This window comes from Vicugna pacos, chromosome 35 (assembly GCF_048564905.1).
Source record: "Vicugna pacos chromosome 35, VicPac4, whole genome shotgun sequence".
Taxonomy (NCBI): Eukaryota; Metazoa; Chordata; class Mammalia; order Artiodactyla; family Camelidae; genus Vicugna; species Vicugna pacos.
Genome location: NC_133021.1, coordinates 4,972,756 through 4,993,780, shown reverse-complemented (window position 1 = coordinate 4,993,780; position 21,025 = coordinate 4,972,756). Strand labels below are relative to the sequence as shown.

Genomic DNA, 21,025 nt, shown 5'->3' with positions numbered 1-21,025 from the left:
ATGGCTGACTCATCCGTGATTGTTGAATATTGATTTCCAGCTTCATTAAGCAAAGTCTGAAATGGTGAATAAACTTTTGGTTTAAGATAGTTAACCTGAAAGTTCATTTTTCCCCCCCGATTGAAATAACAGTATGTTAAAGTGTGTCAATTTCTGGTGTACAGCACAATATCCCAGTCATGCATATATATACATATATTCATTTTCATATTCTTTTTCATTAAAGGTTATTATAAGTTATTGAATATAGTTCCCTGTGCTATACAGAAGAAATTTGGTTTTTATCTGTTTTTATGTATAGTGGTTAACATTTGCAAATCTCAAACTCCCAAATGTATCCCTTCCCCCGCCCTTTCCCGGATAACCGAAAGATCGTTTGCGATATCTGCAAATCTGTTTCTTTTGTAGATGAGTTCATTAGTGTCCTCTTTTTTCTTGAAAGTTAGTTCTTAAATATCATGAAGATAGATGAAAATAAACTACTTTGTAAAGTAAATTTATGAAATATTTCCTATACATTTTACTTCAGTCATTTGTAAATCTGAAAATATAAAAATATCAAATTATTTTAAATGTTCCTTTCAGGCCAGGATGGTCCAGAATATACGCACAGGACACACCCTATTTGTTTTTACAGGAATTAAGTTCACTAAGGGCTGTAACACCTTTTTATTTTGTGTCTCCCATGGTTCGTAACACAATGCTTGCACAGAGATGAGGCCCAATAAATGAAACAATGTTAGGAGAACTTACTAAAGTATATAAAACATAACCTAGTTTTTTTTAAATATATATTTTTATTGAAGTATAGTCAGTTTATAATTTGTGTCAGTTTCTGGTGTACAGCACAATGCTTCAGTCATACATGAACATACTTAGATTTGTTTTCATATTCTTTTCACCATAGGTTACTACAAGATAGTGAATAGAGTTCCCTGTGCTGTACAATATGGACTTGTTTATCTATTTTCTATATAGTAGCCAGTATCTGCAAATCTCGAACTCCCAGTTTATCCCTTCCCACCCCCTTCCCCACCCCCTTCCCTGCCCCCAGTAAGCGTAAGTTTGAAGAACCTAGTTTTTTGATGTCTGGCTTAGATACACTTTTACTGCTTTCATCACACTTTTCAAATTGCTAAATTGGTTGTTACTATTGTTATTGTTGCTGTGTGTTGTTTTTTCCTCAGTGCACAATAATATTGGACAATAGTATTTTGTTAATTTCTTAACTTATTACATAGACAGTCTCTGCACTTTTCCAGTGAGAATATAAGACTGATTGCAGGTCTTTTACTACCAGACAATTATTTTGACCATTTCTGCTTCAGCTTTTGTTTCAAAGTTTGTATCTTTTTCATATGAGTTCTGAATCTTTATTTTCCAATTTTAATGATATATTTGTAAGCTTCCATAGATTTCTCAGATTACATTTTTTAAATTTTATTTCTGTATTTATTTTACAATATCGTATTTTTAAATTGAAGTATAGTTGATGTACAATATTATATGTTACAGGGATACAATATGGTAATTCACAATTTTTACAGGTTATGCTCCATTTATAGTTACTGTAAAATATTGGCTGTATTCCCCGTGTGGTACAATACAGCCTTGTAGCTTATTTTATACCTGACAGTTTGCACCTCTTAATCCTTGGATCACATTTGACCACACTTACGGCAAGGCTACTTCTGCTAAGCATCCTGTAAGATCCTTTTGTTTAAGCATCAAGTGATACTAATTAACACAGTATAAAACATCTTTGAGCCACTTGTTGAAATTGCTCTCCCTAAGGCATGTCTTCCAGGACTTTATTTGCTTTTCATACACTTCTTTGGGGTTAATATATAGTTGGGAAACGTTAAAAGTGTCGTTTCTATAAAAACCACGTATCTCAAATTTAATTTTCTTTTCATAGCTTCTTACACTTAGAAAATTTCACATATCCCTATTTTTTTCTCCCAACTATAGAAAATGGGGGGATAATCATAAAATTTATGAGCTGGAAGCATTGGGAGGGACCATCAAGTCTTAGTCCCTCTTTTCAAGGTCAAGAGACTGAGGTCCAGGCTGATGAAGGTTAAGATCACACAGCTAGTTGGTGCAAAGCCAGGATCAGAACCCACATCTTTTAAAATACAAAACAGAAACAGACTCATAGACATAGAATACAAACTTGTGGTTGCCAAAGTTGGGGGAGGTGGGAAGGGACAGACTGGGAGTTCAAAATTTGTAGATACTGACAGACATATGTAGAATAGATAAACAAGATTATACTGTATAGCACAGGGAAATATATACAAGATCTTGTGGCAGCTCACAGCGAAAAAAATGTGACAATGAATGTATGTACGTTCGTGTATAACTGAAAAATTGTGCTCTACACTGGAATTTGACACAACATTGTAAAATGACTAACTCAATAAAAAAAATTTTTTTTTAAAAAGAACCCACATCTTTTAAAATAAAATGCTCATAAATAACAATTTAATACACATGAGCTAGCCTAGCATGAGTTATTTTTTTAATTCACTGATGACTCAATTATTAAAAAAAAATGTAACAGGGCCTGAAAAGCCCTTTGCTTTTAAAAAATAGTCTTAGAAACTCACATATTGGAGGCGATATTGTTAGAAAATTAGCCTGTTTTCTCAGTACTTAAAATTGTTTTGTTTTTTTATTCCCATGAAGAACTAAGAAAGACCATTATACAGAACATTGTTAAAAATGAATGCTGAAAAATGAATGCTTTTCAAGCAGAGCATGAAAGCTTAATTATTTGGAAAGAGCACAGATGATGGAACAACCCAACAAAATAAAGGCGAAGAGAATTCTGTTAAGATGGAAGACGGGTAACTAGATGCTGGAGGGACACACAACCGAGTCCCGCACGAGCCTTCTGTGAGGAGTGTGTGGACATGGTGGTTTTTGTGAATGGAAAGAAACAGGAAAACTATTCAAGAGGGAACCCTTTTTTATTCAGGTAGTATTTCTTCTTCAGGTTTAGGTTTTGAGTGTTTTTCTTCAAGAGGAAGGAGGACTGAACCACCAGTGTAAACCCAGTGTAGCGTTTATGTTAAAATGAAGGGAGTTAGGACCTGGGTCACTCCTCTTGGGCAACCATTTTCCACCCTACACTGGAAACTATTCCTTAATCCTTAAGAAAAATGCTCAGGTTTTGTGTGTGTGTGTGTGTGTAATAATATTTAATACATCGAAATCTTTAATGACAGGCACTGAAGCTATTTTGTAGAGATTAAATGAGATAATGCAAGAAAAATATCCAGCAAAGTACCAACCCAGTCAGTTTGGTTATGTGGCTTATTTACCTATTCCAAACAGTACTTGGAGGTAGGCATCATCCCCATGTTAGAGGCGGAAGTGGAAACTCATAGATGTTATGACTTTTATTCAGGTTTACAGAGCTAGGAAAGAGCAGAGTTTGAGATTCAAACCCAGATCATGTCTGACTCTGAAACCAGTGCCTTTCATCAGCATATTACATTCTATCTTACAGCGATTTTTCTTAAAGCTCCTGTGTATCATCTGCTAGAAACCTTGAATGCTGCTCTTATTTATCTATTTATTTTTATATTTTATTATTTTTTGAATGGCTTGAACCCAGGACCTTGTGCATACTAAGCACACACTCTACCATTGAGCTACACCCACCCCCTAAATGATGCTTTAAGGGTAAATTAGTGAGCAAAATTCAAGAAAACATTTTTACTGATTTCCTGTTCTAAATGGAGGTTTAGATAAGGAAAATTTTGAGAAAACTATAAAAAATTATAACTGTAAAAATGGTAATATAGGTACATAGCTTATCTCAAAATAATTCAGACTTACAGATTTCCTAGATTTTTATATTGTGTTGGACAGTCTAGATTAATTGAAAAAATATGGCAAGATAAATATAAAGGGGTAAAAAAAAGACTATTGAAAAAATAAATAAAAAGGATGAATTTTGGTATTATCTTAAAGATTTCTTATTTAAGGAAACGGCTGAAGGGCCCTAGACTAGCAATCAAGTCTGCGATCAACTTCCTGTTTCAGTGTGTCAATTTGGGGCAATATACATATGCCTTTCCTAACCACTATGGAGAAATTGAAGTAAAAGGATTCATTCTTCCTTGTATTTGTAGGGCACTTTGGAGTTGGCAAAGAGTTTTCACCATATTATCTTATTTGTTCTTTGTAATGGTCTAAGAGGGGGAAGAAAAAGTATTCTTTAGACCCAGCATACAAGATGCTTAAGTATCAGAGATTAAATCGTTTCTCTAGGCTCATGCTGCTGGTAAACAGTAAACATTAGATTAGCATCTGCGTCTTCAAACATGGAAGACAGTGTTCCTCCCAGTACATAACCTGTGTCTCACTGCACGAATGCAAAATGTTACTTATCATTTGACTCTTTTTACACAAAGTGTTCACCTTGAGGGAAACAGGAGCAATCTGTGCAGAGAGGCCCTGACCCCATGGGGAGCTGGCTTGACCAGATTTGGAGATTACGCAGGCACTGGGCAATGCCAGGTCAATCTTTTGGCAGTGGGGGTGGGGGTGGAGGGAGGCGAGGAGGACAGCAGAGCACCATGTAGATTTAAACATAGGAATGATACAAAGCTACTCACTGGAAACAAAAAGATTCTAGAAGATGAGTATAATATTTATATATAAATTAGTTTATATGTGTATCTTGGTCTCTGGTTTCATTTGAGGATTCCTTAGTTTTGTTTTGTTTCCTTAGCTAAGAATTTTGAAGCCTTTACAACCAGGGTTATGTTTTATACTGTATGTACAAAAATAAAGCTCAGAAAAATAAAATGATCTATTCAAAAGAATGTAATTTTAAAAATCCTTAAAAAATAGCTCATGTTGATTGAGCATGACTTTTGTGTCCGGTCCAAGCTAAATTTTCTGTGTTAATGGTTTCATTGAGTCAATGTAACAACCTATGTGACAGATTGTGCTATGGTTTCTATTTTATGGATGGAGAAACTGCAGCTAGAAGAGCTTAAGTCAGTATGAAAAATCTGAGGCAAAGTTCAGCATGCACCTTTTATTTTAGTGGAGAAACTTGGACAAAGAAATGTAGCGAAACATCTTAATTAATTTGTTATTAAACATCAGATTTATTGCCAAAGCATAGCTACCTTCTTAATTCTAGTGCTTGTTAGAATTCTATCCAGTTTTGTTGCTAAGTGTCTTATTTGCACTGTTTTTAGCGGATAAAAATCTGAAGAAGTGGTAATAAAGATAGTACTTTACATTTATAAAAACTTTATGCTTTTTCAAAGTTCACAGGTCAGACTTCTTAAGTAATTAAATAGATAATTTGCTCAGGAAAACTTCTGTTTCCTTAAATTGCCTGGGTAACAATTTCTCAGAGTGTGATTTTATAAAACAAATGTAGTAATGGATAGCACATGGTAAGGGGTTGCATGGTGAGATAAATTAGGAAAATACTTTTCTAAGTATCAGTAAATAGATTTCTTTCCTGCAGGACTTGTCTGAGCCTATACGGATTTTAAACAGGAAGAAATAATAGGCAGTTTTTCCCTAACTTACTGGGCTTTTTAAAAATTAGGTTTTTATTTGTTTGTTTATTTCTATAGTGGAGGTACTAGGGATTGAACCCAGGACCTCATGCATGCTAGACACACACTCTACCACTGAGCTATACCCCCACACCTTAACTTACTGATTTTATATGTAACTCTTTATAGAACTCTCATCTCAGAACGTAACTTCTGAGATTAGCGTTTTATGGGACATAATTTTGAAAAGTGCTAAGCTAACATCTGGGAAGAATGCTTAATGAGGTGAGAATTACACTGAGAAGTGTGGACCACAACAAAATAATACACAGTACTATTCCAGTGTCGTAAGACAAGCAAATGAAAAACAGAAACAAAGCCAGAAAAGACTGGAAAGGAATAAAAACACCAAATAGTTAACCTGATTATGAATAAGTCTATTAAAACCAAAATATATATCCAAATGTATGTGCCACCACGGTGTCCTTGTTTTGTCTTGTGGTTTATGAGTCTAGAGTTTGGGAAACCTAATTCAGAAGAAATTTTAGATCTGGATGTGGCCTCTGCCCTTGTCAGTAACTCAAACAAGTCAGGCTGGTCTTTTGTTTACTAGTTTCTGCAGTTTTAAAGATGAAAGATACGTTTTACTTCCTCCAGACCAGGATTTTGTGAAGCCTGAAGAATTAACGCAATACATTCACTTCTGATGTCTGACGTGGGAGGTACTCATGATGTGCCCCTGGTTGTGTCCTGAAGCTAAGCCTATTTTTTTTTGTCCTCGGGGTGCTTTCCTATGAGGAAGGGCCTAGGAAAGCATCCAAGGAGGGCCCTTCAAAATTTCACCTGGCTCGTCTTGCCTGGTACATGATGAATTAGCATGTTCCAGGCTCCATGCAGCCTGCTCCTCCAGCCCATGCCTCAGCTCACCAGATTGTATTTTTTGCTCTCACCGTCCTGTAGAAATCAGGGTTGCTGTGTCTCCAGGGACCTCCTCATTCTTTTTGTTTCTTCTCATTGATCACCTCCTGAAAGTAGTCACCTGGCGGCTCCCAGCCTCCTCTGTTCGTTTCCCGGCCCTTCTCCCTCTGCTGTCCCCCAGGTGTGCGGGTTCCCCTGGGCTCCGTTCCCCAGCCCCTTCTCCGCTCCCTCCACCAGTCATTCTCCACACCTATAACCTCACTCCTCAGGTTTGAAAAAACTCAGTCACTTTCCCTTCCCTGCTCTGGAAGCCCGAGTTTCGGGACCCAGAGTGCCATCTAAGCCGTCAGGACGATCTGTGTTACTCAAAGTATCGTAATGAAGAATAATACATAGAGTGAAAGTAAAACTCTTATTTCACTAATCATAACTTACTAGATAATAAAAAAAGAGACTTCTGTGCCCCAAGTCTCTGAAGAAGATAGAGGTAACTCCCTTCTTTGGGTCACAGGAGCAGCGGCGGTTCCTAGCAGCCCCTCTCTGGGATGCCCTCTTTCCTAGCAGCGTGTATCCATCGCCTGCTTGTAGCTTTGACTTAAACCTTCTAACAGGGTTGGGGGGGAAATGGCTCAGTGGTGGAGCATGTGCTTACTGGTGTGCACAAGGTCCTGGCTTCAATCCCCAGCATCTCCATTAAAATAAATAATTTAAGCTATTAATTATTATTAATAAATAAACAATTTAATTATTTTAAATAAATAAACAATAAATAAAACCCCAATTACCTCCACCATCCCCCCAAAGAAACAAAACTAAAAAAAAAAAAAAACAACTTTCCACTCAAATTTCTACTTCATGAACAGTTTTTTTCTCTTGTTCCTGTTTCATCTCTAACTCCTCTTGTACCATTTGTACCACACTGATTAGTGTAACACAAGTAGTATGTTTTATGTGTTCAAGACTGTAAGGCACCTAAAGGTTCCCACCTCCCCCTCTCTCCTCCCTCTCCCTCATTTTTATCCTTCTGTCCTTTGCAACCTTGGACCAACACCTAGGCTACAAATCGTGCCTGCCAGTAGGTGCCAGTCACTAGATTAAATAAGGTAACAGTAGTTTACCTGTTTAGGTAAATGGAAGTAAATTTACCTGAAAATCCAGTTTAGATATATACTACCAAATGTATTCCTTTAATACATATGTTTTAATTTTTAAATTTTTCTCATTTTCTAAGATGGACTTCTATTCTGGAAAACTCATTGTTGGAATATATGATGTGTGTATATATATGATGTATGTATGGAATTGTTATTGTTCAAGTTCCAAACAGTTTCCTATTTATGCCTTGCACCTCTCCCCCAGCTGCTTCTAGAAGTGTCGTGGGGGTCCCATCACCTGCCCACCAGGATGGTGAGGAAAAGATCACATGATTTACGGGACCTCGGAATTAAGAAAAGCAAGTCCTTCAAGTGGTCAGACTTAACCAATCACCTTTTTTCCCCCCAAGAGGGATGGCGATCTAAATTTTGGCCAAATCCTTGCTGTGCTCAGAGTAGATATTCTATAAATTTAGGATTTTACCTTACACAATAAGATGTATCATGTTTCATTATATTTTTGTGTGTTTTTTTAAATCCCAACACTGCTGGAACTATTTTTAACTCATTCTTAGACAGACCTGATTGGTTTTAGTCATGTATATTGGAGACACAGTTGAACTGAAATAATTTTGAGTCTGTCCTGCTACAGTTTTCTAGGATTCATAATTTTCCCTTTATTTATTTATTTTTAACTGAAATATAGTCAGCGTACAATGCTGTGTCAGTTTCTGGTGTCCAGCATCATATTTCAGTCATACATGTACATACATATATTCGTTTTCATATTCTTTTTCACTATAAGTTACTATAAGATACTGGCTTTATTCTTTTAAAGTAGAGATAGACTATTTCTGGATATATGCCGAACTATCTTATTTTGTATAAAACATAGTTCTTAAATACTATGCACAGAATTCCATGCATAAATCAACTCTAGAGAAATCAGTTCAGGTATTGTTTCTTGTGGTATCCTATTAAATAAGCTGTGACACAATTGCAACGTTTACTTTCCAACATACAACACATCATAAAGGGCTTCCAGTTTTTATTTTCCTAAATGTTGTGTACTTGATGTCATTTCTTTATCTAGCTTATTATGAAAAGAAAAAGAAAGTGACGGCAAATGATTACTGCTGGTGAAAATATTCGGTATTTAGTACTTTTGCACAATGCTCTCAATTAGAGCACTGTATCATTTCTTAATGTTGAGATCATTGTGTACTCACATTTTGTAAAGACATTAATTTCACATTTTCCCAATTAAATACAAACACAGCCTCTGACTTTATTCTTAGCTCTGGAAGGCCACGGGGACTTGCTTATCATAGTTCTGCACAAATGGCCTTGCCCAGGTCTGTAAACATCCAGGAGATATTTGTTGAATGCTTGGAGAAAGGCAGAATCTGGACTCCTGCTGCCTAAATTAGTACTATGTGTTTTGTTTGTTTGTTTGGTTTTTAATCTTATTGTTCCCATCACTGAGGATTTAACTTCTTTGAATCACTTGTACCATTCTTGCCTTCCCTCCTGCAGAGGAAGCCGGTCCTAAACTTAATCCATTTACAGGATTCTCTGCTTTTAGCGAACAAACTTGCCCACATCTCTCCCACCTTCAAAAACAACAAAACTGGTGACCTGAATGGCTTCCTCCCCCTCTGCCTCTCCCTTCACCCTCCGCTCATTGCCAAGCCTCTCGGAAGGGGAGGGGCAGCCTCCCTCTCTCAGCTCACTGCCAGTTCACCCCTCATTTCACTCCGTCATCTGGGGTCGCGGCTCCACTCTGGACCTGGGGATTCCAGCCTCAGCATTGTCTCTCCCCTGCTCTGTGACCAGAGGCAGGACTTGCAACTGCTCTAATAGGACACACCTCATAGACAGGGCGGTCATGAAAATTAAATGAGCTAATGCATTTAAAATGTACTTTTGCACTGCCTGGCATATAGTAAATGTTCGATAAATTTATTTTTATTTATTATTTAAAAAAATCTTAGGGGAGCAGGTAATTAGGTTTATTTGTTTATTTTTAGAGGTGGTATTGGAGATTGAACCCAGGACCTCAAGCATGCTAAGTATGTGCTCTACCACTCGAGCTATACCCTCCCCCTTATTTTTATTTATTTATTTTTAATTGAAGTAGAGTTGATTTACAATGTTGTGTTAGTTTCTGGTGTACAGCCTAGTGATCCAGATAGATAGATAGATAGACTACTTTTCCTGTGCTTTTTCATTCTAGGCGATTACAAGGTATTGACTATAGTTCCCTGTGCTCTACAGTAGGAATAAACTTATTTTTGTTTTTGAAAGTAAAGTTATTGTTCTTACTGATGGAAAGTGTAACAGGAGTTCAGAGATGAGGAAGAGTGCGGTAGGGGTAGGCTTAAGGATTATTTTGAATTCACCCAACGCATTCTTCAGATTAGAAAATGAGGCCCCAGAGAAATTAAGTCATCGAAGTGTCACGAAGGAGGTGATATCTGAGTTGGGTTTTGAAGAGTAAGAACAAGAGCTTACAACTATTGAAAGTTTGCTGTGGGCCGCAGACCATGGGGATGCTTGACATGGTTGGCTTTATTTAATCTTCAAAACGTTCCTGTGAAGTAGCACTTCAGTAGCTAGAAGGAGAGATCTGAAGCTGGACAGGGAGAGGAGAGAGACGGAAAGAAAGAATAGGGAGAGGAATAGCTCAGGGAAGAGTGCAGTGCTTAGCATGCATGAGGTCCTGGTACCGCCACTAAAAATGACGATAATAAATAAATGAATACATAAGCCTAATGACACCCCCCCAACTTTTCTTTTAAAAAGAAAGGAAAGAGGAAGCAGGAAAGGCTTGCTAATTTCTAAAGATGGTGGTGAAACTCACCTGTCTGTAGTGCAGGGCTTGGGTTGTTTGCCATAAGCAATAAAGGAGAAATGATGTTGGATAAGGTGAAGGCAAAATTATGAGGCCCTGACAATCATGCCAAAAAAAAAATTGACTCTATGTCATGAACAGAATGAAGAGCAGCTGTAAATAATGACTTGGGGGAGAGAGGATACACATGAAAGTGGGGTTCAGGCACATTGACCTGGGGAAGCCCTGACACCCCCGGGACCCACATCCCTGACCAGCCACTGCTGGCTCCCACCAGCCACTATCGGGGAAGACCCAGCACAGTGTCCTGTGAAGTGGGAGCTTCCTAAAGGCTTGTTGAGGGAACGAGTGAACCGAGGACGACCTGGGCTAGCGGGTGTTTCTATGTGGGAAGTGACGAGAGCTGGGACGATGGTTGAGACAGGGAGGATGGAAATTAGGAGGCAAATCCTAGAAACAACTGCAAAGTAACAATAGGACTTGGGCTCATACTGGGCACGCGGAGCTGTATTTCAGGTACATTACGCACAGGAGACTGCACTGTCAGAACCAGTGCATTTGGCGCATTCTTTGTTGTTGTTTAAGCGGACGTTCTGTATTTGAAACCAATGAATCACATTTCAGGATAGTGATATTGTAAGTGATTATTATTACCATTAAAACTTACGTCTCTGTGCTTTCTAGTCTGACTCCCTCCACCCAAGTTCTTCTCAGTTTTGTCATACCTCAATTGTTGTCCTCTCCTACTGAACTCTGGACAAGTAAACCTCATCTTCAGACACATAGCAGGTGACTCTTCCCCATTTTATGTCCCTCAGGTTGCCCTCTCCCATGAAGACCCAATTCTTCTACCATCTCATCCCCGTTACCAGTTGGAACATCAGTCGTCCTCAGAGCCATATCACATGCCGTCTCCCCATCAAGTCTGATCCACCCACCTGGAGCTGACTGCTTTCTTTCTCAACTCCGAGCAGGCATGTCACCATCCTGCCTTGTCCTGGTCACTTTATTAACTGGGGATTCCTTTATCGGTATTTTATTTGTATCCCCTACAATGATGCTCCTGCGTGTTGCCTAGTTATTCAGTAACTGTGACATGAATCAAAACTATTTGAAATACTGCTGGTCCCATCCCAACCAAAAGTTTCCCTTTGAGGAAAGGTGTGCAGCTTTACACACTGAGAATTTCACGTCACCCTGGTTGGGGATACTTAGGAAAAAGAGGGAACTTTAAGTTGGGAAAAGAAAAAGTGAAAGACGGTGCAGGATTAACCATTTTTGCAAGGGGCCTGAGGGAAGCTCAACTGGAGCCTTCATTGCTACACTTCTGCCCCACAGGAGGGAGGGACGTGAACTGAATGTAAGAGGCTTGGGACTCCAGCCTTCGCATCTTTGGGAAGCAAATAGGACCTGCAGGTCAGAAATCCAGGGCACTGAGATGGATGGGGAACCAGTGCAGAAAGGAAGTATCTCCTGGCAGGTACCTCACCTGCAAAAGGCAAGCTTAATGTGTAAGCATCTCTCTGAACCCGCCATGGAGGGTGAGTCTAGAATTTCTGGAAAACAAGGAACCTGGTTGTATAGTGCCCATTCTTACTAGTATGGGATATGGAAAACATTATCTGTAGGCTGTTATTTTAATGAAGGCTTAAGAAAATATATATATATATATTCATTTTCTTGGTGGTTCCCTCATGACCTAAGACTGAATTTTAGTTTGTAGGCTCTTCAATCAACCAAATTCTACTACTAGGATTTTCAGAAATCTAATGCAGTAGGCTGGGGAGGACTGTTGTACTAAAGTTCATCCCGTATTTTCAGAACTGTTACACTTGGCTAAGCAGATGTCACGGTCCACAGTGTGGTGGTCATTCTTGAGGATCTCGGAATATGAGACACTGTCAGGGGTCTGAGCCTTTGCACACGCTGCTTCTCTGGCCCAAGATACGTTTCTTCCCTTTATCGTTGGCAAGGTTAACCCGTATTTACCCTGTGTGGCTTTTACTCCGATATCATCTCCTCCAAAAAGCCTTCCCTGAGTGCTTTCATTAGAGCCACTCCCCACGGATCAGGTGCCACTCCTGCGTGGTCCCAAATAGCCCTGAGCTTTCAGTTACCACCCACGGGTCCTGCTCCCACTGTGTCAGCTCCTCCAGGAGTGCCCCTGGGTGCTAAGTAATTAACATTCTTAGAGGGCTCTGAGGTCTCAATGAATGTTTGCTCACTGAATGAACAAATGCATCATCGCCCTGATACGGGAGACATAGATGACAGTCCATCTGCCCCACAGAGGGGCGTTGTCACTGTGAAGTTTCAGGATCGTTCTGGAGAACTGCAGTCCGTGTTCTCCTTGTCTCCTCTCCACCCGGTAGAGTGGTAGCCAAACCAGCCTGAAAGATAGCAGTTGGCCTCTATGCCTTCAGCTAATAACAGTTCCTGTCCAACCCAGTATTTAAGAATAGTGATTATTTTTACTATGTATTCCCCACGGAGAAAAGCAGACGTACAAAACGTTTGTATCTTGGCGAATGTTTGAAATTTTGCTGCCAAATCTGTTAAACCCACCCCAACAAGTCTGATTTTTAAAATATTTTACTGGAAAGAGCTCTCTGGATACTCATTTTTGTGTGTAATATAAACCAAATGTCAACAATCACATCCATCAACATCTCTTCTAACGATACAGATTTTCGCTTAAAAAAATTCTTTTGGTTTGGCAGGAGCACTATGGGTCTTCATAAAATTCAGTTTCATAGTCTTCCGTAGAACAAATGATAAATGTCAACCCTTGGCTGCGTTGAAGTAGCATTTCCTTCCAGTGCAGAAAAACCATGAGCTACATATAAAGACCTGGCTCCAACATTGTGAAGTAGGTCTTGCTTTAAATTTTTTTCCCTTAAGGTTGCACTGTCCGATGAGTCCCTTTGCTTCAATTACAATGAAAGAGCGAGTATGGGTAGGTAAACGCCAAGCCCTCCTCTGGAGCCGCGGAGGATGCGCGGGTTTACACTGAGCCTGGTGGGTGCGGAGCGCGTCAGACGCAGCCCGGAGTTCGACTGAAAGTAATGGCCGGGAAAGTTCAGCCCGAGCAGCGTCTCGGTGCGGGCCCGGGCGCCGCGCCCCGGGGCCGCCGGCCGTGACAGGTGCCCGCGCCGCCCGCCGCCGGCCCCGCTCTCCGTCCGTCAGCGGCCGCGCCGGGCGCCGGGCGCGAGCGCGGGCCGGCGGGCTCGCGGGGCGGGCGGCCGGCCTGCAGCGGCCCCCGGCGTCCGAGCGCCCCGCGCGGGCCCCTGCGGCCGGGGCTAGGGGCCGAGCGGCCCGGGCGCGGGGCCGGGCGCCGGGGGTTGGCGGGACGCGCGCTCCGTGCCGGCGCCCGGCCCCGAGCCCGCGCCCCCCCCCCCCCCGCGTGCCCGCGCCGCTGCGCGATGCAGTGTGGGGAATGGCTGGGGTTGGCTGAAGAGCGCACAGTGGAGTTTTAATGTCCGCCATGTTGGCCATGGCGTATTGAGGAGAGCGAGCGAGCGAGGAGCGGAGCGGCGCGGCCTCCCACCTCCCGGCTGCTCCGAGCGCCCGGACGGCGGGCTCCGCGCTCCGCCCCTCCAGTCCCCGGCAGCGGCGGGCGAGTGGGGACCGAACCCCCGGTTCTCCATGATCCCGCTGGCCGGGGCCGTTTCCCCAGAGCGGAGAGGTATCTGCTGCGCCTGAGATGAGTAAACTGTCGTTTCGGGCGCGGGCGCTAGACGCCTCGAAGCCGCTGCCGGTTTTCCGCTGTGAGGATCTGCCCGACCTGCACGAATACGCCTCGATAAACCGGGCCGTGCCGCAGATGCCCACCGGAATGGAGAAGGAAGAGGAGTCGGTACGTGTTAACTCCCCTGTCCGACCCGCCGCCAGGCCCGCTCCCTCCGCTGCCCGCGGCGGAGCACAGACCCTCACAAAATGGCCGCCATCTTCTCTCCGCCGCCGACTCCCGGCGCCGGCCGGGCCTGTCCCCGCCGCCCCGGCCGCGGCCCCCGGCCGCCGCGGCCCGGCGGGGCCTCCTCTCGGGCCACCCGCCGACCCTGGCCACTTGGACCCGGGCCCCGCCGAGTTCGGGCGCCCGAAAAGCACAAAGGGGTCACGTGACGAGGCTGCCGGCAGCCATTTTGTGGTCGTAGAGCTTGGGCTGGGCCTTGTGCATCCGGAGAGGGGAGCGGGCCGGGCGGGGAGCGGCGCCGCCGAGGACCCGCCTGCAAGCCTCTCGGCGGGCCGCTGGGTGGCGCTCCGGGGCCGGCTCGGCCTCCGCGCGCCGCCGCCGGCGGGAGCGCAGGTTCCGGGCGCGCGGGGCTCGCCGCGCCGCGCTGCGGGCGGCGCGGGGCCGGGGGGCGGGGGCCGGGGGGGCGCGTGCTCGCCCGCGGCGGGCTGGCCTCGGCGCCGGGTCCCGGGGCTCGCGCGTCCCTTCCCCGGCTCTGCGGACGCGGAGGGCGGCGGAGCGCGCTGTCCTGACTGTTTCTTTGGTCCTTGAGGAGACGCTGCAGGTTTGGGGGGCGCACGTGGCTCTTCTGAAGCCTGTAACTTTCTTAATTGCAGTCCCCCCCGCCCCCCGTAAAACCTGTGTGGCCTGATCGCTGGTTTCTCAACCTAGGGGACGAGAGACCCAGTTTGAGTAGATGTTACAGGTGTACGTTCAGAAGGAGGGCTCTCGCTCCTGCATCCCCGAGCTCGGTGAAGTGACCGCCTCCGCAGAAGTCTCACCGCCTTACTGAATTGTGGGGGGTTCAGTGTTGACCGCGCGCCGGCGCTTCGCCGCCGCCGTGGCCGCGCCTGACGCGGAGGTCGGGTCGGACGCCGGGTGACGGAGCCCCCCGACTCTCGTGAGCCGCGCACCTTGGTTTTCAGGTGCGGCCTGAAACAGGGCGCAGTGGTGACAGTTCGAGGAGGTCGAGGAGTCGCTGGATTTGGGCTACGGTTTTGTGGAAACTTGGACTGTTAAGAAATTTAAATGTAGCAATTATGCTCTGTAATGTTGATTTTTGAAAATAAAGTTCTTTAAACTGTTCGGGCTGTTTAACCTTTTAAAGTCAGAGTGTGACAGATGGATGTCACTTCGGAGAGTGGTGTCCTGACTGTGACTTCGCAGATAGTAAGCTCAGCGATCAGCGCGCGGCCGGGGGTGTGCGGCCTGGTGCCCGCTGTGACACCGACCCTCCTGATTCCGTTCACCTGTATCGGCTTTAGAGCAGAATGGTGCCACTTGTTTATTTTCAAGTAAGTGATTTGTTTTAACAATTAAAGCACTTGTGACTGCAGAATCTTGTCTTTTGGTTTTATTTTTGTTTCTGCTTATAAGTTTTACCGATAATACTTTAAAGTTGGGGTGTTGATGTTAACACTGCCCTGGAAATTAACTTGTGGCTCTGGTTTTGCAGCCACGGAAGGGGGGAGCCTTGATAAAACACACTACCGGCATTAGAAATTCTGAAGTCTCGCTTCTGTGGACACCTTGGAAAGCGGAGCTGAGCTCAAGTATCAGTGCCTATTAAATTTGGCAGATAATTTTTGTTCACTGAAATAATTTTGATGTTTTATAGTGCAGTGGATGTCGTTTGTTTGTAACATGTCGAGTCCCTAATTTGTGGCATTTTTTTCCCCTTTCAGACTACGTTTTCCCATCATTTGTTTAGAGTTTGTTTCACTTCACACCCAACCAAAGCTAAGACCAGTGAAGCGTGGACCTCAGGGGTGGGTACTGAACTTAATAGAAGGACGTTAGCACCCCCACCTGTGGTTGATCCTGGTGGGAGGGGGAGGCCGTGCAGATCACGGTCCTGCAGGGAGCACATTAACGTTGAAAATGTGTGCTGAGCACAAGTAGAGGAAATTGAATCCTGAGTTAACCTTAGGAAAACAAACTTGATGATAATTGGCTGACCAGTGATAACACTGCTTAGAAAGACGAAAGGTTTGACGCATTGGGTAGGCTCAGGAGTGACCTAGAACCTGAACTGAGTGACTGGTTTAGACGAAGTCTAACTGATGCTCGTGAAGGAGGGGGCAGTTTTGGATAGGACAGTTGAGGACTTCACCTTATTAAGAAGGCGTTTCATGATCACATGTATCTGAAGAATTGTCATGTGAACTACCTGATAATTGTTACCATATTTTGTTTCTGTGGTAAAGGACAGAAATGCTGAATCTAAACACTGGGAAAATAACACTAATATATTCTCATTTAACTTATTTTAGCATTATAAGCTGAACACAATGCCCTAATTAATTAGGAATGCCTCTTAATTTTTAAGAAACAACTTAATAGAAATTCCCTCACCCCGCCCCTCAACATGAATTTTACTCAACTTTAGAACAGTTAATCGTTTTTTCATGATTTAGTAGGATTGAGAAATAACTCCAGGTTTTAATAAATGAAAGGGCTTGACTGTGTAATGCATTGTAACTTGATAAATCAAAAAGTAACAGTTTTTGATTTAAAAGTAAAGACTTTGATTTAATGATTTACAGAGGTAATTTTCAAATCAGGAAATCAATAGACTATCAGCTGTAAATATGAAATAAATGAGTCCCTTAGGGGTGTAAAAATGGCCAAAAATTTAAGCAAATGGAGGCACAGTGGTTGCACCATTATAATTTTTTAACATTTTAATTTTAAGATGGTAATCTTAACTTTAAAATTAGAAATGTTAAAATACTTAGTGCCTCGGCTTCACCTTTAATTGAAAGGATAGTTTTTCCAAGATAGCAGTACTATCAGATGTTTTCATTGAAATTGATTTATTTTGGTTAAAATTGGAGCTTTATGTTAAGGTATAATTCTCCTTTAGGGATGGTTCTCACTTCAGGAAAGTGGGTTTTAAAGTGATACGTAGCCAAATGGAGCTGCTAGGTTCCTGTCGCAGTTAACTTTTTCATTGGGATGCCGGGGTGTGTGACTCAGTTTGTTGTAAGGGGTGGGGCTTACCCTCTTTCCTGTCACTGAGACCGTTTAGGATTGGACGAGTGATGTAATTAAGATGTTTATGATGGCACTGCATTGATACTGCCCTGCACAGCCACCTTTGGGACTGTTAGAAGTAGGGTCTAGCCATCACGACCCAACACCTGATTTTAATAGGGCTCTCTGAACAGACAAAATAGTCTTGTACACCTGTCTTTTCTCTAAAACTATATCCTTCGTTGCTGACCCAGTACCAGTGTCATTAAAAGCAAGTTCACAAAGTAGACAGGTTGGTGTTTTTCATTTTTAATTGGGAAGTTGGAAATATGTACATATCTCTGTTAAAAAATAAGTACTATGCTTTTAAAACTTGATAAAAATCTAGTTTTTCTGTTTTATAAAAAAGCTTAAGTCACTTTCAATGATGAATTTAAGTTTGACTTCTTATTTTTTTTAAGAAACCAAGAATTTTTTATTTAAAATTTTGTAAACCAAGATTTTTTTAGTCCTTAATGTAGATTCCTGCATTCTGTCCACTGCATTGGAAGTGAAAAGAGATACGTGAAATGTCAGTTGTCCTAGAAGCAAAGTTCAATTTTTACAGATAGTTTGAATTAGAGAGGAATTGAGAATATTTGGAGTTTTTCCATTAAGTAGCAAATAGCATAGTTAAAATCAAAGATAATTGAGAAGCAATAATAAAGTCTAGTTTCAAGTTTCTACCCTACCCAAGGTATCATTGAGTTTCTAAGCTGGGGATCTGAGAGTTACGTGGAAATGATGCTGGAAGTAGCGAATCCCATGATACGCCTATAAAATTGTGTGATGATGATATTTCTGTGGGGAGAAAATTGGTATTTGTCACCAATCTCTCAAGATTTTGATAATTTTGATAAGAAAGCTCAAGGTTAAGATTTCAAACTGAGTCATTTTGGTTTCATTAGTATGGAAGTTATGACATCGACTTAAGAAAAATTAAAGGCTGTAGGCAATTCAGGAAGACTGAGGAGACTTGAAAACGTGCGTCAGGCACCTGAAGTCTCCATGTTAGCTCTCGTTTCAGCGTCCTTTTGACAGTTAAGATTTTGGGTTAGTACCATTTGAACTTAGACTTCATTTTCTTATAAAACAATCGTGGAAATGAGTGGGCTCTTGTAGCTAGTGGTGTTTTGTGGGTGCTCACGGTCTGTAATGGGATTTGTGCAGAACTGCCTTTCCTTTCTCTTAACAGGGCTTCAGTAAAAGTGCCGTCGAAGTGAGGGTGTCTTCAAGTTGTGAGCCAGGGGCAGTGACCTGTGCTTACAGCTTCATGAGTCTCTGGCTGGGATTAAATATTAGACCAGCCATTCCTAGTATCTTGTCTTATAAACAGACAAGGTTTTGGTGGTGTCTGTATTCTGCATTCTGCGACACCGCGGTCTGTGGTGAGGAAACAGATGGGAGATGTGTGTCCACGTGCGTGCATGACGGCAAGAGCTCTGTTTGTAGATGTGAAGGTGTGGGTTCTATTTGTGATTCAGTTTTCCTGAAAAAGTACGGGTACTTGTTATCAGCAGTTGTTTAAAGCGTACTTTTAAACCAGTGGGTAGCATTTTAAAAGGAGCAGTAACACCATGAAGTGATGCTATGGTTTGTGATTCTGTTTCTTGGAAGAAGACAACCCACAAGGAAATGAGAATTTCATATTGTAATTCGGGAATAAGATGAATTGTGAGTCTCTTAAGTGCAAAAGCAGTCTGAGGTTATGAAATATTTAGGCAGAACTAGATTTTGTGTCTTTTTACTTTGAAAGTAAGTTTTGAACCTTTATATGTGTAATTTAAGTATACATATATACATGCAAGTATGTATGTAATGTAAGTGTGATTATATTACAGTAATTTCCCTGTGAGAGTAAATCAATTCATGGGGGAGATCAACAAGAAAACAAGTGATTCAAATGTTTTAAACAACTTGCTAGAACTACTTTCAGTAACTACTTGAAGCTGACTTGTCTTCTTCCCGTTGGTAAGTGTGGCAAGTGTTTCTTAATCAAGGTGATTAAAGGCCTCTGATTATAGGTAGCGGTTTTGAGCATTTTCAGTATTTTGGACATAGTGGATACCTAGCTTTACACCTTTAAGTATATGAATTGAATGTCATCCACCAGCCCCAGTATAGGTGGATGAAAACCAAAAACAAACTTGTAGACAGGGCACGCAGGTCATTGCCTGGGTTGTAGCTTGGATGAATGGGGGTATAATGGGCCCTTTAAAAGGCGGAGCTTTTCCTCAGTTATTTGTTGTTACCAAGGTTATCTTTTAAAAGTTGGTTGAGTTTCGGATATGCGTGGTGACAATTTGCAGAATTTTGCAACAGGTAATTAAAGCAAATCATTTTGGTTGAATTTCCTTCAGTATAGCAAGTACTGCCTGAAGAAGTATGTTGTAGCCTTAGTAAATTCAGGGGCAGAGATGACCTGAGGCTTAAAATGTCCTGTGCATAATTTAACACAGGCTCAAATCTTTTTATATATTGGGATGAATTATTTTGATTATCCTGGAATCAAAAGTAGCCGTTGTATTTCCTCTGAGAAAAATGTACTTTGGTGTTTGTGGCCTTTGACAAGTCGGTGAACCTTACTTGAATGAACTTCAGTGTCTTTTCACCGGCCGTATGAGGGGGCTCTGAGATGTAGGCAAGAGTGCTGTGCACATGAATTTCTTCATTACCAAGTACTAATTGAGGGTTAGAATCACCTCGCTTTTTGTTGCCATTCAAAACTGTTTACATTTATACAACCCCTTGTGTTTAGGACTATCTGGTATAAATGTGTCAGATGTGTTCTCTGTCCTTAAAGAATTGTATGATGTAGTTGTGAAAACTCATGTCTTTAAATGTAGGTGATTATTAGGTGGGAAGAACATCAATCTGGGAGTCCTCAGACCTAAGGCCTCCTCCAGCTTCTGTGTGTGTTTTCTTGACTGCAAGATGTGGTAGGGCTGTGTTGCTTTCTTGGAGTAATGGTTGTATTACGTCACCAGTGTATTTATATTTAGGTCTGTTTTCATACGTGTTCTGTGTGTTTGTAGAATAATCACTAAGTCTTTAGCTGGCGGCTTCATTTGCATGTTACCGAAGCATAATTTACACAGGAGTGAAAGTGGTCTGGCGCCTGGGTAGCGGGTTCCAGCTTACTCTGGGAGGGTTCCCGTTCTGAAGGACTTGAATGTAAATGGGTGTGGTGGTCACAGAATGCTGTGACTGTTATGAGAATGTGAAATTAGAGCCAGAAGTGTATAGTGATGGTTGCAAATTCGTGCTTTACCTATAAGGTGGTAGAGTCTGAAGGGGAAACTGCATATAAACACGGCTGTTTTGAAGTCTACAGCAAGAATTGAATCATTGCTCTAGTAGCTGAGAGGAAGCTTTTGAGATATATTGTACAAAGACTAAGAAAATAGAGATAAATGTGTTTCCATTCATTTTTGTGGCAAATATCCATCGTACCTTCCCAGTGAGTAAGGACTGTTGCTGGCCCGCCTGCGCGGCCGTGAACAAGCAGCCCCCTCCTCGTGGCCTGGGGGCCTGGCTGTGCCGGGGGGCGGGGCTTGTTTGCCTCCCTGACTGCTGTGCTTACAGCACCCGACAGGCTGGCATGCAGTCGGTGTTCAGTGTCTGTTTCATTGGATGACTGAATTCTAATGAGAAAACA

General features: G+C 42.3%; 1 protein-coding gene across 9 annotated transcripts in view; it reads left to right on the top strand.

Annotated features, from left to right (window-relative positions):
- Positions 1-21,025, top strand: part of EPC1 (enhancer of polycomb homolog 1) — a 90,008-nt gene that overhangs the window by 12,186 nt on the left and 56,797 nt on the right. For 2 of the 9 annotated variants that reach the window (XM_072955436.1, XM_072955443.1), the window contains exon 1: positions 13,852-14,259. The exons of 1 other annotated variant lie outside the window; for it this stretch is intronic. In XM_072955436.1, coding sequence (XP_072811537.1) covers positions 14,107-14,259 — 153 coding nt within the window. In that variant the 5' untranslated portion in view covers positions 13,852-14,106. Of the gene's footprint in view, positions 1-11,221; positions 11,378-13,850; positions 14,260-17,468; positions 17,621-21,025 lie in introns of those variants that run through there. 6 more of the 9 variants (XR_012067344.1, XM_072955441.1, XM_072955442.1 and 3 more) reach the window with 5 other exon arrangements.